Below are 16,510 nucleotides of genomic sequence, written 5' to 3' on the forward strand. Positions count from 1 at the left end.
GTCTCACCTCTTCCCAAATCACCTAAACTTGAAGCTAGTTCGTATATTTTTCAATTTCTCTTCAGTAAAAATTTACAAACACTTTTGTTATGTGTTTGCTGGAAAGCACATCTGCTGAGAACAAAGAAACATCTCAACGCAGTTCCCCTTAGACATTACTTAACTTCAATCCGTTTATTTCTTGGTAGCTGTTGCGACCAAATATTGTTTCTGCAATTTATATAACAGAGATAGGATTAATTTAGTGCTAAAAACAAATATTTGCATATATTTGTGATAAAACTATCTCTTGGGTACTAGAGCTAGGGGGAGGGGTAAATAAAGCGAGTCTCTATCTCCAACGCATCTTCCAAATTTGCTTTGGTATGACTGTGGTATTTCATCATTTTGTCAAAACACAAATGGATGAAAAGTGCCACTTCTGTTGCAAAAGTTCCATTGCAGATATTCAGAGAAACCCCAGGTTTAGCAAACAGCAAATCATTCATAATAATATTAAACAAAAAAAATTCAACTAAAAATAACGAGCAATATTAAAACTTACAAAGAACAAAAATTATTCTGTATATGAGGAGGATGCCCCCTCCTCAACCTCTAACTCTTCATGCTTAAGTATTTCAGGCTTTGAAAAAGCTTCCTATCCCAATTCACATATTCTGTGTTTCAGCAATCGTTCTTAAAAATTGGAACAAAAAGTCAAACTTTAGCGCAAAGAGCAAGGAGTTGAGGAGGGATTTAGCCCCCTCATATACAAAATAATTTCTGATCGTTTTAAGTTTAAATATTGCTTCTTACTTGCAGTTGAAAAAATTGTATTTTTTTTTGTTTAATTTCTGATCGTTCTTCAAATCATGCCCAGGCCTAACAAACATTTGATGTGGGATACCAGCCCCACAGCACAAACCCCTGCTTTCTTGCTCATAAATTGCACATATCAATAATAACTCTAAATTAATTGGTAGTTTATTGATTTTTTCATTTTTTCTGCTTAATAATTCGAATATTATATTGCAATTAAAATCTTGGGCCAAACTTGAATACTTAGTCAAAATCTTGATGAACAGTTGTTTCGTTTAATTAGTGCTTAAATAATGTTTTAACTACATAATTCTGGGTGAATGGAAGGGGGTATTATTGCTTATATGGATGGAAAATATGCGTTATTTTTTATCTTCTATGCAGCTAAGGCTATCACTGCCACTACAATAGGTTCTCTGATATTTCAATATGACACTTTTTATACATATGTTTAAATGCATTGAAAAATTAAATATAAATGGGAAAAGATAAATTTTTACCGTTTAAACTCCCTGAAACCATAATTCCCGTAGCACCCTCCCGCCCCAAGAAATGTCTCGGAGAGGCCCATGATCCCCCGCCTCGCTTATCCCTCCTCTGTACGGGTAGGCAGGTAAACGTGATGTTTTATGTTACATAGGAAAAGAATTACACAGTGGTAATCGTAGGGGACACTATTATCCTCCCCTTCCTAGCAGCAATAATAAAGACGTAGACCGAAAATATTATCTGCAATCTTGTGCAATTAGATATCCATTTCTACCATCCTCTCCCCTTCCCCAAAATTCATTATATATTTATTTAAAAGCTCAATGATATTTAGGATATTTAGGAATTGAAATGTATTCTTTGGGGCATCTACCGCCCCTTATCTAAGAACCGATCCCCATTTCTCTTAATAATAATTGATGGGCAATTAAAAATCACTCTGTATGGTTTTATGAAATACAAAGCAAATCTGTTTAGTTAAATGAAGCCTTAAAATAAATGTCAAAACTTTTTTTTTCGTAATATAAGGACATGTTGTTTCCCAATGGATTTTGGGCCATGCCCATTCGAGGAATTTCGAAAATCGTTATGCCCTCTCCCCCCATGATACTTCACGATTTTATTCAAAATAGTTCATGGATTCTCCCGAGGATAGCTTAAAAGGCAATTAGCTTGTTTTTTTTTTCGGGTCATCCTCTAGGCATGTTTTATGCTAATGAAACATAATGTTTTTATAAAGCACCTTTTATACAATGCATGACGTTATTGTAATACTACCATGTATTTTTTTATCTTTAAATATATATAAACGTAACTTCATTCACATGAATGATGTTTTTTTTTATTTTTTTTTAATTAAGGCTCTACAGTATAGTCAGCCAAAGGGCGCATGTCCTGCCCATTACCCACCAAAACATTGTCATGCCTCGCCGGTGGAGCTTGCATCTGACGTTGCGAATCACGTGTCTATTAAAATAATGATGAGAGAATAACCCATACATTTTGGGCATTGAAATGCGCTTTCTCAGACATCTGGTCCAGATGGCTTTCTCTTTCGGATCATTATCGGGAATGGGTCAACCCACACATTTTTTTTTGGGGGGGGGAGGGGGGGGGAGCCAAGTGTTTTTTTAATTCAATCCTGCACGGGTAGAATTACCCGGGTAGAATTATTTGATTTCTTTGGTTGCGACCGTATTTTCTTAGAAATAGACACACGAGAGACGCTTGAGGACCACAGTCTCCAACAGAAAAATGAGAGAGAATACAACCCGAGCACATTTATAAGGGAGGAAGTCTGCGAGTACGGCTACGGTACTTCAAAATTAAGATAAGTTCTTTTAGGATTATCCAAAAATTCTAACCTCCTTCAAGAAGTGTACATTGAAAGCATAAAATAGAAAATTTCAAAATTAATATAGCACAAGAAATATGTATATATAATGGCCATCACTCCACAAAGACATGGTTAGAAACCCACGGTTACGAAAAAAAACTTTCTGAAATTGTCGGGCAGTATTAACAGCATAAATTGTAGTGGAGATCAGCCGCAGTAGTACAATAAGTATCGATACAGAAATCAGAAAAGTTTAGAAGTATCTAGAGCACAATCGGTAGATTTTTTTATGAACAAGAAAGGGACATGTGCAACTATCTTGTCATTGTATAAAGAATAAATCAATGTCTCATCTCCAATGATTTCAAAAAGCTGGTCTTTCAATACCCTGTTGTGAATGAAATTTAAAGGACAAGTATCAATTAAAAGCTGAGTTTATGTGGAATATCGATGAGACTGGCATTCTTATGTTTCTGAAACTGCCATGACTGTGGCAACAACAGAAGTTAGGGAGGTACAAAAACCACCTCTGCTAAGCGTGAAGAAAATACAACATTGTTTTGCTTCATCAATGGAGTTGTCGAAAAAATCTTGCTAGTTTTTATTTTCCCACGAAAAAAATTTCAGCCTGATATGGTACAAAAAGGTACTCCTGGCTCGTCAACCGTTGGGCTGGGTGAATTGTGATAATTTTTATTGGTTCTACAACACATATAAAAGCACTGCCGGTCTTTAAAGGGCAATTCTCATCTCCTTTTGCTTGATTAATTTAAAAAACTTTTTCTACAAATAAGTTTTTCAAAGAAAAGTAAAGAGCTCCATTGAACAAAAAATGAGCAAAAATAAAATAAAATAATATACCAAGCTCGAAACTATCACAAATCAACATCGTTAAATAAATGAAACCCAAAACGAACAGAAATTAAAATAAATAACCGAGTCAAACTCAAAACGAGCAGAAATTAACATCAATTGGGCGCAAAACCCCTATGCCTTCCCAAGGCCAGAACTAAATTTGCACTTTACTGAAAAAATATAAATGAATGTGCATAACCAGTTTAATATACATATACTGATATTTAGTAATCAAAGTGTTAAAATTATTTGATTTATTAAAGTTATAAAAGTAAAAATATTTATATTTTTTTCAGTAAAGTGCAAATTTTGTTCTGGCCTTGGGATGGCATAGGGGTTTATTTATTTTAATTTCTGTTCGTTATGGGTTTCAGTTATTTATCTATGCTGATTTGTGGTAGTTTCGAGCTTGGTAGATTATTTTATTTTATTTTTGCTCATTTTTGTTTAATGGAGTTCTTTACTTTTCTTTGAAAAACTTATTTTGTGGAAAAGTTTATTTAATTAATTTCTGTTCGTTTTTTTTGACATTTTATTTGACATTTTTATTTTATTGACATAGTCTTTTCAGGGAAAAAGAAAATAACACTTTAAATCTTTCCGTTTTTTAAGACTTCATAGTTTGGCCTGCTATTTGTATGCTGGAGAAAATTTTTCAGCAATTTTTAACAACATACACCATTATAAAAATCTGGACACAAATAGTACTGTTTAACTTAGTTTCATACCTCCTCTAGTTTACCTGAAACGGAAAACTTGATACCATTCGCAAAAAAATCTGTTTACTTTCTTTGATATCTTTGATGCACTTACACTATTTTAATTTGGTTAAATTTTAAGAGCAGATGTAGCCTCGAAAGTTTGAATATAACACCCTCAGTCGTTCTTGGGATACTGAGATGCCTTATTGGGAATTAGCATTATCACAGTGCATTTTGATTTAATCTTGAGGCAACATTTAGTTTTTAAACATAATGGGCAAATGGGAGGGTGGGAGTGGAATGGGGATTAGTAGCCCTCCAATCACTTTCGACAATTAAGAAGGGCATCAACCCTTTATATTTTCAATAGAATGCGCCCCTTTCGAAGTTCCCACGACAACTCCTTCGATACGAAGTGCCGTATTAAAAAAGGCACTATCCCTTTGAATTTCGAATCGAATGAGCCCTTTTCTGAAGTTTCTACGACAACATCTTCTATAAAAACCTTATATGCCCCCAGGACATAACTTAGAACCCTTGCCCTGAGGGCTCTGGTGGAGTATCCTCCTCAAAAACATATTTTATGTCTTTAAATCAACTACGCTGAGCAAAATATCAATCTCAAAATTTTTTTTGTATGTATTTGGGGGAATGAGGGGCGTCGGGGGGGGGGACAAGTTGCCCTCCAATATCTTTCGACTATTAAAAAGCTCACTAGCCCGTTGAATTTCCAATTGAATGAGCTTTTTTTGAAGTTTCTACGACAACGCTTTCTATAAAAACATTATATGCCCCCTGGGCATAACTTAAAACCCTTGCCTTGAGGGTTGTGGGGAGTGTCCTCCTCAAAAACATATTTTCTATCTGGAAATAACTGACACTGATCAAAATGGCTATCTCCAAATTTTCATTGGATGTGTTTGGGTGAATGATCGACGTGGGGGGGAGGGGCTAGTTGCCCTCTAATCACTTTCAACTATGAAAATGGGCACTAGCCCTTTGAATTTCCAATTAAATGAGCCCATTTTAAAGTTTCTATGACAATACCTTCTATAAAAACCTTATGTACCCCAGGATATAACTTAAAACCCTTGCCCTGAGGGTTGTTGGGGAGTGTCCTCCTCAAAAACGTATTTTCTATGTGTAAATCAACTACGCTGAACAAAATGACTTTCTCAAAATTTTTATTGGATGTGTTTGGGGGAATGATGGACGTAGGAAGGGGGGGGCTAGGTGCCCTCCAATCACTTTCAACTATTAAAAAGGTCACTAGCCCTTTGAATTTCCAATTAAATGAGCCCCTTTTGAAGTTTCTATGACAACGCCTTCTATAAAAACCTTATATACCCCAGGATATAAATTAAAACCCTTGCCCTGAGGGTTGTTGGGGAGTGTCCTCCTCAAAAACGTATTTTCTATCTGTAAATCAAATACGCTGAACAAAATGACTATTTCAAAATTTTTATTGGATGTGTTTGGGGGAATGATGGACATAGGAGGGGGGGGGGTCTAGTTGCCCTACAATCACTTTCGACTATTAAAAAGCGCAATAGCCCGTTGAATTTCCAATCGAATGAGCTTTTTTGAAGTTTCTACGACAACACCTTCTATAAAAACATTATATGTCCCCTGGGCATAAATTAAAACCCTTGCCCTGAAGGTTGTGGGGGAGCGTCCTCCTCAAAAACATAGTCTCTGTCTACAAATCAACCACGCTGAACAAAATGCCTATCTTAAAATTTTGATTGGATGTGTTTGGGTGAATGATAGACGTGAGGGGGGGGGGCTAGTTGCCCTCCAATCACTTTCGACTATTAAAAAGGGCACTAGCCCTTTGACTTTTCAATAAAATTAGCCCCATTTGAAGTTTCTATGACAACACCTTCCATAAAAACCTTATATACCCCAGGACATAACTTAAAACTCTTGCCCTGAGGGTTGTTGGGAGTGTCCTCCTCAAAAATATATTTTCTGTCTGGAAATCAACAACGCTGAACAAAATGGCTATCTCAAAATTTTAATTGGATGTGTTTGGGAGAATAATGGGCTTGGGGGAGGGACTAGTTGCCCTCCAATCACTTTCGACTATTAAAAAGGGTACTAGCCCTTTGAATTTCCAATCGAATGAGCCTGTTTTGGAGTTTCTACGACAACACCTACTATAAAAACCTTATATGCCCCAGGGCATAACTTAAAACCCTTGCCCTGAGGGTTGTGGGGGAGTGTCCTCCTCAAAAATATATTTTCTATCTGGAAATCAACTACGCTGAACAAAATGGCTATCTCCAAATTTTGATTGGATGTATTTGGGGGAATTATGGGCGAGGGGGGGGACTAATTGCCCTCCAATCACTTTTGACTATTAAAAATAGCACTAGCCCTTTGAATTGCCAGCCGAACGAACCTGTTTTGAAGTTTCTACGACAGCATTTTCGATAAAAACCTTATATGCCCCCAGGGCATAACTTAAAACCCTTGCCCTGAGGGTTATGGGGGAGTGTCCTCCTCAAAAACATATTTTCTATCTGTATATCAACTACGCTGAACAAAATGGCTATCTCAAAATTTTGACTGGATGTATTTGGGGGCATAATGGGCGTGGGAGGGGGGCTAGTTTCCCTCCAATCACTTTCGTCTATTAAGAATGGAACTAGCCCGTTGAATTTACAATCAAATGAGCCTGTTTTGGAGTTTCTACGACAACGCCTTCTATAAAAACCTTATATTCCCCTAGGGCATAACTTAAAACTCTTGCCCAGAGGGTTGTGGGGGAGTGTTCTCCTCAAAACATATTTTCTATCCGGAAATCAACTACGCTGGACAAAATGGCTATCTCCAAATTTTGATTGGATGTGTTTGGGGGAATGATGGCGTGGGGGGGGGGGGGCTAGTTGCCCTCCAATCGCTTTCAGCTATTAAAAAGGGCACTAGCCCGTTGAATTTCCAATAAATTTCCAATTTATGGAGAAAAAAAAACCAAAAACAGCGCATTGTGCCAACATCGTTCATTATTTAGGCAGCGCTAGCGCGCTGCCTATGAAAAGATGGGCGTGAGATGGGGGTTAGTTTTCGTCCAATCCCTTTCAACTATTAAAAAGGGCACTAGCCCTTTGAATTTCCAATCGAAGGAGCCTATTTTGGAGTTTCTACGGCAACGCCTTCTGTGAAAACCTTATATGCCCCCAGGGCATAACTTAAAACCCTTGCCCTGAGGGTTGTGGGAGAGTGTCCTCCTCAATAATATATTTTCTATCTGGAAATCAGCTACGCTGAACAAAATGGCTATCTCCAAATTTTGATTGGATCTATTTGGGGGAATGATGGGCGAGGGGGGGGGGAGGGGGGGCTAATTGCCCTCCAATCACTTTCGACTATTAAAATGGGTACTAGCCCTTTGAATTTCCAATCGAAAGAGCCTGTTTTGAAGTTGCTACGACAACAACCTTCCATAAAAACCTTATATGCCCCCAGGGCATAACTTAAAACCCTTGCCCCGAGGGTTGTGGGAGAGTGTCCTCCTCAAAAACATATTTTCTAACTGTAAATCAACTACACTGAACAAAAAGATTATCTCCAAATTTTGATGGGATGTATTTGGGGGACTTTAGGGCGTGGGAGTGGGGCTAGTTGCCCTCCAATCACTTTCAACTATTAAAATGGGCACTAGCCCTTTGAATTTACAATCGGATGAGCCTGTTTTGAAGTTTCTACGACCCTTGCCCTGAAGGCTATGAGGGAGTGGCCTCCTCAAAAAAATATTTTCTATCTGTAAATCAACTACGCTGAACAAAAAGGCTATCTCAAAATTTTGACTGGATGTATTTGGGGGCATGATGGGCGTGGGAGGGGGGCTAGTTGCCCTCCAATCACTTTCGTCTATTAAGAATAGAACTAGCCCGTTGAATTTACAATCGAATGAGCCTGTTTTGGAGTTTCTACGACAACGCCTTCTATAAAAACCTTATATTCCCCTAGGGCATAACTTAAAACTCTTGCCCAGTGGGTTGTGGGGGAGTATCCTCCTCAAAACATATTTTCTATCCGAAAATCAACTACGCTGGGCAAAATGGCTATCTCCAAATTTTGATTGGATGTGTTTGGGGGAATGATGGCGTGGGGGGGGGCTAGTTGCCCTCCAATCGCTTTCAGCTATTAAAAAGGGCACTGGCCCGTTGAATTTCCAATAAATTTCCAATTTATGGAGAAAAAAAAACAAAAACAGCGCATTGTGCGAACATCGTTCATTATTTAGGCAGCGCTAGCGCGCTGCCTATGAAAAGGTGGGCGTGAGATTGGGGTTAGTTTTCGTCCAATCACTTTCAACTATTAAAAAGGGCACTAGCCCTTTGAATTTCCAATCGAAGGAGCCTGTTTTGGAGTTTCTACGGCAACGCCTTCTGTGAAAACCTTATATGCCCCCAGGGCATAACTTAAAACCCTTGCCCTGAGGGTTGTGGGTGAGTGTCCTCCTCAAAAATATATTTTCTATCTGGAAATCAACTACGCTGAAAAAAATGGCTATCTCCAAATTTTGATTGGATCTATTTGGGGGAATGATGGGGGAGGGGGGGGACTAATTGCCCTCCAATCACTTTCGACTATTAAAATGGGTACTAGCCCTTTGAATTTCCAATCGAAAGAGCCTGTTTTGAAGTTGCTACGACAACAACCTTCCATAAAAACCTTATATGCCCCCAGGGCATAACTTAAAACCCTTGCCCTGAGGGTTGTGGGGGAGTGTCCTCCTCAAAAACATATTTTCTATCTGTAAATCAACTACGCTGAACAAAAAGGCTATCTCAAAATTTTGATTGGATGTATTTGGGGGAATGATGGGCGTGGGAGGGGGGCTAGTTGCCCTCCAATCACTTTCGACTATTGAGAATGGAACTAGCCCGTCGAATTTACAATCGTATGAGCCTCTTTTGGAGTTTCTACGACAACACCGTCTATGGAAACCTTATATTCCCCCAGGGCATAACTAAAAACCCTTACCCTGACGGTTGTGGGGGAGCGTCCTTCTCAAAAACATATTTTCTATCTGGAAATCAACTACGCTGAACAAAATGGCTATCTCCAAATTTTGAATGGATGTGTTTGGGGGAATGATGGCGTGGGGGGGGGCTAGTTGCCCTCCAATCACTTTTAGCTATTAAAAAGTTCACTAGCTCGTTGAATTTCCAATCAAATGAGCTTTTTTTAAGTTTCTACGACAACGCCGTCTATCAAAACATTAAATGTCCCCTGGGCATAACTTAAAATCCTTGCCCTGAGGGTTGTGGGGGAGTATCCTCTTCAAAAATATGTTTTCTATCTGGAAATCAACTACCCTGAACAACACGGCTGTCTCAAAATTTTGATTGGATGCACTCGGGGGGATGATGGGCGTGGGGGGGGGGCTATTTGCCGTCCAATCACTTTCGACTATAAAAAGGGTACTAGCCCTTTGAATTTCCAATCGAATTAGCTTTTTTTGAAGTTTCTACGACAACGCCTTCTATAAAAACCCTATCTGTCCCCAGGGCATAACTTAAAACCCTTACCCTGAGGGTTTTGGGGAGTATCCTCCTCAAAAACATATTTTCTATGTGGAAATCAACTACACTGAACAAAATGGCTAACTCAAAATTTTGATTGGATGTGTTTGGAGGAATGATGGCCATGGGGGGGGGGGCTAGTTGCCCTCTACGACGTTACTACGAAGTTTCTACGAAGACTCCTTCGATACGAAGTACGCGGGTATGGAGAAAAAAAACCAAAAAACCGCGCATTGTGCCCACATCGTTCATTACTTAGGCAGTGCTAGCGCGCTGCCTATGAAAATTTAGGCGTGAGAGGAGGGTTAGTTACCGTCCAATAACTTTCAACTATTAAAAGGGCACTAGCCCTTTGAATTTCCAATCAAATGAGAATTTTTTGAAGTTTCTATGACAACGCCTTATATAAAAACCTTATATGCCCTCAGGCCATAACTTAAAACCCTTGCCCCGAGGGTTGTGGGGGAGTATCCTCCTCAAAAACATATTTTATATCTGGAAAACAACTACGCTGAACAAAATAGCTATCTCAAAATTTTGATTGGATATTTTTTGGGGAATGATTGGCGTGGGAGGGGGGGGGGGCTAGTTGCCCTCTACGAAGTTACTACGAAGTTTCTACGAAGACTCCTTCGATACGAAGTACGCGGGTATGGAGAAAAAAAAACCCAAAAACAGCGCATTGTGCCCACATCGTTCCTTACTTAGGCAGAGGGGGGGGGGGGGGGGTCTAGTTGCCCTCCAATCACTTTCGACTATTAAAAAGGGCACTAACACTTTGAATTTCCAATCGAATGAGCCTTTCTTGAAGTTTCTACGACAATACCTTCTATAAAAACCTTATTAGCCCCCAGAGCATAACTTAAAAGCCTTGCCCCGAGGGTTGTAGGGGGGTGTCCTCCTCAAAAACATTTTTTCTATCTAGAAATCAACTACGCTGAACAAAATGGCTATCTTAAAATTTTGATTTGATGTGTTTGTGGGAATGATGGGTGCTTGGGGGGACTGGTTGCCCTCCAATCACTTTCGACTATTAAAATGAGCACTAGCCGTTGCCCTCCAATAACTTTCGACTATGAAAAAGGGCACTAGCCCTTTCAATTTCTAATCGAATGAGCCCTTTTTGAAGTTTCTACGACAACGCCTTCTATAAAAACCTTACATGCCCCCAGGGAGTAACTTACAACCCTTGCTCCGAGGGTTGTGGGGGTTTATCCTCCTCAAAAAACATAATTTCTATCTGGAAATCAACTACGCTGAACAAAATGGCTATCTCAAAATTTTGATTGGATGTGTTTGGGGGAATGCTGGGTGGGGGGGGGGCTAGTTTCCTTCCAATCACTTTCGACTATTAAAAAGGGCACTAGCCCTTTGAATTTCCAATCGAATGAACCTTTTTTGAAGTTTCTGTGACAACACCTTCTATAAAAACCTTATATGCCCCCAGGGTATAACTTAAAACCCTTGCCCCGAGGGTTGTGGGGGAATGTCCTCCTCCAAAAGATATGTTCTATATGGAAATAAACTATGCTAAACAAAATGGCTATCTCAAAATCTTGATTGGATGTGTTTGGGGGAATGATGGGCGTGGGGCTAGTTTCCCTCCAATCACTTTAGACTATTAAAAAGGGCACTAGCCACTCCAATTTCCAATCGAATGAGCCCTTTTCGAAGTTTCTATGACAACTCCTTCAATACGAAGTGCCTGGTTGAAGAAAAAAAACACACTGTGCCCACATCGTTCTTTACTTAGGCAGCGCTAGCGCGCTGCCTATGAAAATTACGATAGCCACCTTGATCCGAGATGTATTTCTTTCTGCAACGAAAACGATATTGTTCTTCTAGCTTTTCCACTACAATGTTCCCACAGACTTCAACCCTTAGATATTGGTGATTTTGGTCCTTTACAGAAGGGTCCCAAGCTCAAGTCCAGTGAATGGGTCCAGTCTATTCATCAGGTGGCAGACCTATGCCTTGCACCTTACCTAGAAAACTTTTCTCCGTCCAATTTCACTTTTTTTCAAAAACGATGGAATCTGGCCTTCCAAAAATGTGCTCAGTGAGGTGGATATAGGTAAATAGAATAGGTATCTAATAATAAACAGGTATCTAAAAATCTAATAGGTAAATTATGTAAATTACGTTTGAAAGTTTAACACATCCGAACTCATCCAATTATGCCTGATGTACATTATAAGCACTGTGGTCGTGCGCTGTTTCATCTATATGTAGGACTGTAACGTAATAAACGGAAGATACCAGAACATGTGAAAAAAAAGTTCCAAAAAACACCAAAAAATTGAATAGAAAACAATGAAACAATATCTTAGAAAACATAAAATATGAATGAAACACACTATTCAGAAAAGAATTAATCGAAAAAAAAAAAAAAACAGACGGCACAAGAGGCAGAGAAACAAATAAATAAGATTTTGAATATATTTATGTGGAAAATCAATTATCTAAAATACTACCGCTAGCTCTGGGGGAAAAATTAAATCTTGCGAGGGGTCATACGGCATGAAATCTGGACTTGCCACCAAACCAGTAGCTTTTACTATCTTTCCTTCCGACTTGCAACATGAACCATTTTGAACGTTTCCACAACATCCTTGAAATTCTTTTGAAAAGGTTTTAAATCCCTCAAGGATTGGGCGGTAGCCTGTACAGCGACAGAGATTACCTGAAAAGATCACATACCCTACTATTCATGTGAATAAAATAAATTTTCTCTCACTCGGCTTCTTTCAGTTAGGTGCTTCAAAAATCTCCCAAATACAATGAACCTATTGTCATAAAGATGACCCGATACGGAAAAAATTAAATTGTCAAGGGAATTAAGTTGCTGACTTTACTGATTAAAAAAATTCAGCTTTTACAGGAAACTGAGCGATTTTAGGGCATTTTTTTTGCAAAACATTAACGGTCTTGAAAATTATTGTTTAGATTTCTTCTGACAAGCATCAACTGTCATGAAGGTCTGTTCGGTTACAGAGATAATTTGAAAAGTAATGGTTTTAGTCTGTTCAAAAATAATTGCTCAAATATAATCAATCAAGCTTGCACATAGCAGAACTGCAAAAAATGAAAATTTTTAAATTACATCAATCAGCAGTTATAATCACTGTTACGATTGTTTCAAATAAAACAAAATTTACTATTAACGTTTCAAATAAAAAGAAACAATAAGTTGCAGGTCTCAACTTATTAAATTGGACAATAAAACAGATAGGATTGCTATATGGGCAACTTAATGACCATGTCAAACGATTTTTGCCCCAGTGTCAACATGTGAGCTACAGGTACACACAGATGGATGATGATCAATATTCACTTGTCACGGCAATTTATTTAGCCTAGCGAAAACCTTCAATTGTTTATGTTAAGGTAATTTATTTGGATGCAAAACAGTAAACATTTTTAGTAGACATTCTTGAAACGTATTAGAAAAGCCGCTTTTCAGTACAGTGTGAATCAATCACGGGCGCCAGTTCTAAGAATACCGGATGACCTAAACATGTATTATGACATGAAAAATAATCCGTTCTTCATAAAAAAAAAAAAATCATCTATGGTTTTCCCTCAAACTGTGGAGGCAAATTGAGGATATAGATGCCTTCAGGGTGGATGGATAAGATTGCCCCCCTCTCCCTGAATAAGATTGGCATATATAATTATCATTTTGTAATGATGTGAAAATTTTAGTTTTGAAGGCAATTTTTTTCTGAATTTTTCCAAAAGACTCGTAATAAATTTGCTTCTTCCCCTCCCCCGGAAAGCTTGGGCAGGTGCTAAAGGTGCAGAGATATGACCAACTGGTCTCTTTCAAATGATGTCTCTAATACCAAGGAAAAAACAAACATTTAATATTAAAGCAAAAAAGTAATAATAATACTTTTTTTTTTAACAAAACTGTGATCATCCAAAATCAAAATGTTTCACGCGTACCGCTATATAAAAGTTTAAATAAGGACATCAATAAAATAGCAAAGTAATTGTCAAAGCATCGATATCATGTTGACTGTATCAAAATAAAAGGGTGTATCCCATTACTTTCGACGGAGTACAGGGCTGGAACTCGAACAGCAGACGAGCTTCTCTTGGGTGTCGCACATAACATTTCGCCGGATGTGTGATATTAGCAGTTTTTGTTTGTATTTTTACCAATATATTAATTTGAATTATCCGTTTTTGGCACGATTTTTGGGTGATTTCGTTCCATTTCTAAACGATCGTTGTGAAATAACTCTAAAAAAAGAGCCGAATATTTCGACTTGACGAGCAAGCCTTCTTCAGCGGCAATCAGTTCTTACCCTATGAACGTGCGTAAAATCTTCACTTATATTCTTCACAAGCTTAACAAACGTTTAGCTTCTTAACTCTCAGTACAGAGTTATTTCACAACCATTGACCCAATAAAATCCTCAGTTTTGTTCGTTGTCTTCGTGGCAATAAATATTTGTACAGGTCAATGTGGCAGCAAACCACGCTTCATCCACCGCAAAATCACAATTTTGGGTTTGGCGCTCAAATGGTACTCCGTGGCGCTCAAATGGGAACAAAATTCCGTGGCGCTCAAATGGAACAAAATTCCGTGGCGCTCAAATGGGAACGCGCTCAAATGGGAACACCCCAAATAAAAAGTCGGTGCAGAACAAAAAAATTACGAAACGATGATGAAGAACCGAATACCGAGCCAAGTGAATACAAAGCAAAGTTAACGAAAGAGGTAAGAAAAGGTCTGAAAAGCAAGATTTTTGCTGGTTAAATACCTTTAAAACTCTTTACTAGTTATACACGAGTATTATTTTTTCCCAGCCTCTGATTGTCTATATAGGAAATAAAGGCGAAAATACAGAATGATTGTACTACCATAGGTAATCTACAATCAAGGTAACTTTTCTACATAATGACCTTGATGACTGAGGCATCTGTAATATCTATGAAAAAGCATTGCAGTGCTTTTTCAAAAAATTTTGCCACTAACTTTTTGAAGTGGGTTGGTAACGGTGTCCTTGAGGTTTTCATCAGTTTAAAAGTGCAGTCCTCTAAGGTACTTCTTTCATTAAATTAAAATCACAGGCCTTTATACCTGAACTCAATATGTTATGTCCAGAACGAAATGACAATCATGATAAAAAAGGCATACTTATTCCTCAAACAAACCCAAACATTCAAACATACGTTCAACAGCCGAAAATAACGGCAATTGTGTTTTGGGAGGCTACAAAGGTTTTGGGATATTGTTTGTGGAGTTGATACTGTACGGAACACCAATTTTTGAAGATTATTACTGCGGGGCTAGGCGATTAGAGAGCAATTCGAAATAGAAGAAGAGGAATACTGACTTTTGAAATTGTTCTGACTCGTGACAACAACCAACCTCACAGTTTTCGTGCAATCCAATTGATCTTTGATCAATTTATACGAGGCATTTTTGAACACCCAACATATAGTCCTGGCTTATTGCCGACTAACTTGATTCTACGGGCGTTTTTGTTTTCTGTGGTAAATATATGGATTTAACTATGGACATGATCCTTTAACACATCAAGTCTAATTAGGTATGGACCCAAAGTCTAGTTGAGGAGGGGAAGGGGATTTGCCAAGATGAGGGATTGTCCAGATGTTTCAAGGTAATGACAAGAAAGGATTTACTAATAAAATACACATAAAAGATTTAAAAATCCTACTCCCCCCACCCTAAAAAATGGCACATGTCAAAATAAATTTTTAACCTCCGGAAACTACACAAGATCATAATTACCCATAAAAATACGTATATAGAAAATTATATGCTTTCAAAACGGTATCTTAATAGTACTTCTAAATAAATGTGAATCGTTAATAGTCTTAAAATAGGTTTTAAACTATTGCCTTTTTGGGTAGTTCTGTGCTAAAGGGTAAAACAAACGGGAAGAAATTGTTCTAGGTACACGGAAATCAATACCACCCCTTATATCCTTTAGATGAATATGAGAGCGAACATTCAATAAACCATTAAAACAATACGTTTGATTATTATGTGGCAATTCAAAAATAAACCACACTGTATAAAATTTACGATGGCCCGCAGCTGGCAAAATTATCAAACTTAAATTTTAAATTTCGAATTTGAACATAAAAAAAAAAAAAAAAATTCCTTTACAGACATACAATTAGAACATTCTGCTAAACTCCTTGATGAATGATTTGCTCGTATTTGTCTAAGAATAGATGGAAAGGTATTTGATCAAATATTTGAAAAATAAAGTATATAAGGGTAAATGAGAAAAAAAAGATGGCGGAGAATAGGCAAATGATCTAATAATTATATGAACTAATATTGTTTAGTTTGATAATGATGCGTTCTAAATTTTTTTTACAAATATACCCATATAAAAAAAAACAGCATTTGCAACAAAAATAATAATTTCAAACGGTCCTACAGCCAGAAACAAAATTGATAGGTGAAAAAAGTTCTATGGTTGTTATAATCCATGAATGGAATAAACCTATAAAGTTTCGTCGAAATGATCCGGTTCATCTTAAATGGAATAATCAGTTTCAAAACGATGTCTATAATAATATTTTTAGTTGTAGGATGAGGGGACTTCAACACACCATCTCTCCTCCTCGCATCCATAGCTAGTCAAATCTCAAATATGACTAGGGAATAGCTATGACCGTATATATGACTCAGAATAAGATTGAATGAGAAAAATCTTGTTCAAAGTGGAAGGTTTAAGAATGAACAAACTTGGTGTTTATTAATATTAAATAAAAAAACATTTTTTTTGCTAAAAGTAAGGAGC

General features: G+C 37.7%; 1 protein-coding gene across 3 annotated transcripts in view; it reads right to left on the minus strand.

The window, feature by feature from the left end:
• LOC148950634 (xanthine dehydrogenase/oxidase-like) overlaps positions 1–16,510 on the minus strand; it is a 380,805-nt gene that overhangs the window by 274,024 nt on the left and 90,271 nt on the right. For all 3 annotated transcript variants that reach the window (XM_089092522.1, XM_089092520.1, XM_089092521.1), the window contains one exon: positions 12,191–12,399. In XM_089092522.1, the coding sequence (XP_088948648.1) occupies positions 12,191–12,399 (209 nt within the window). The remainder of the gene's footprint in view (positions 1–12,190; positions 12,400–16,510) is intronic.

This window comes from Artemia sp. Qi Xiang Cuo, chromosome 7 (genome assembly GCF_049724085.1).
Source record: "Artemia sp. Qi Xiang Cuo chromosome 7, ASM4972408v1, whole genome shotgun sequence".
Lineage (NCBI taxonomy): Eukaryota > Metazoa > Arthropoda > Branchiopoda > Anostraca > Artemiidae > Artemia > Artemia sp. Qi Xiang Cuo.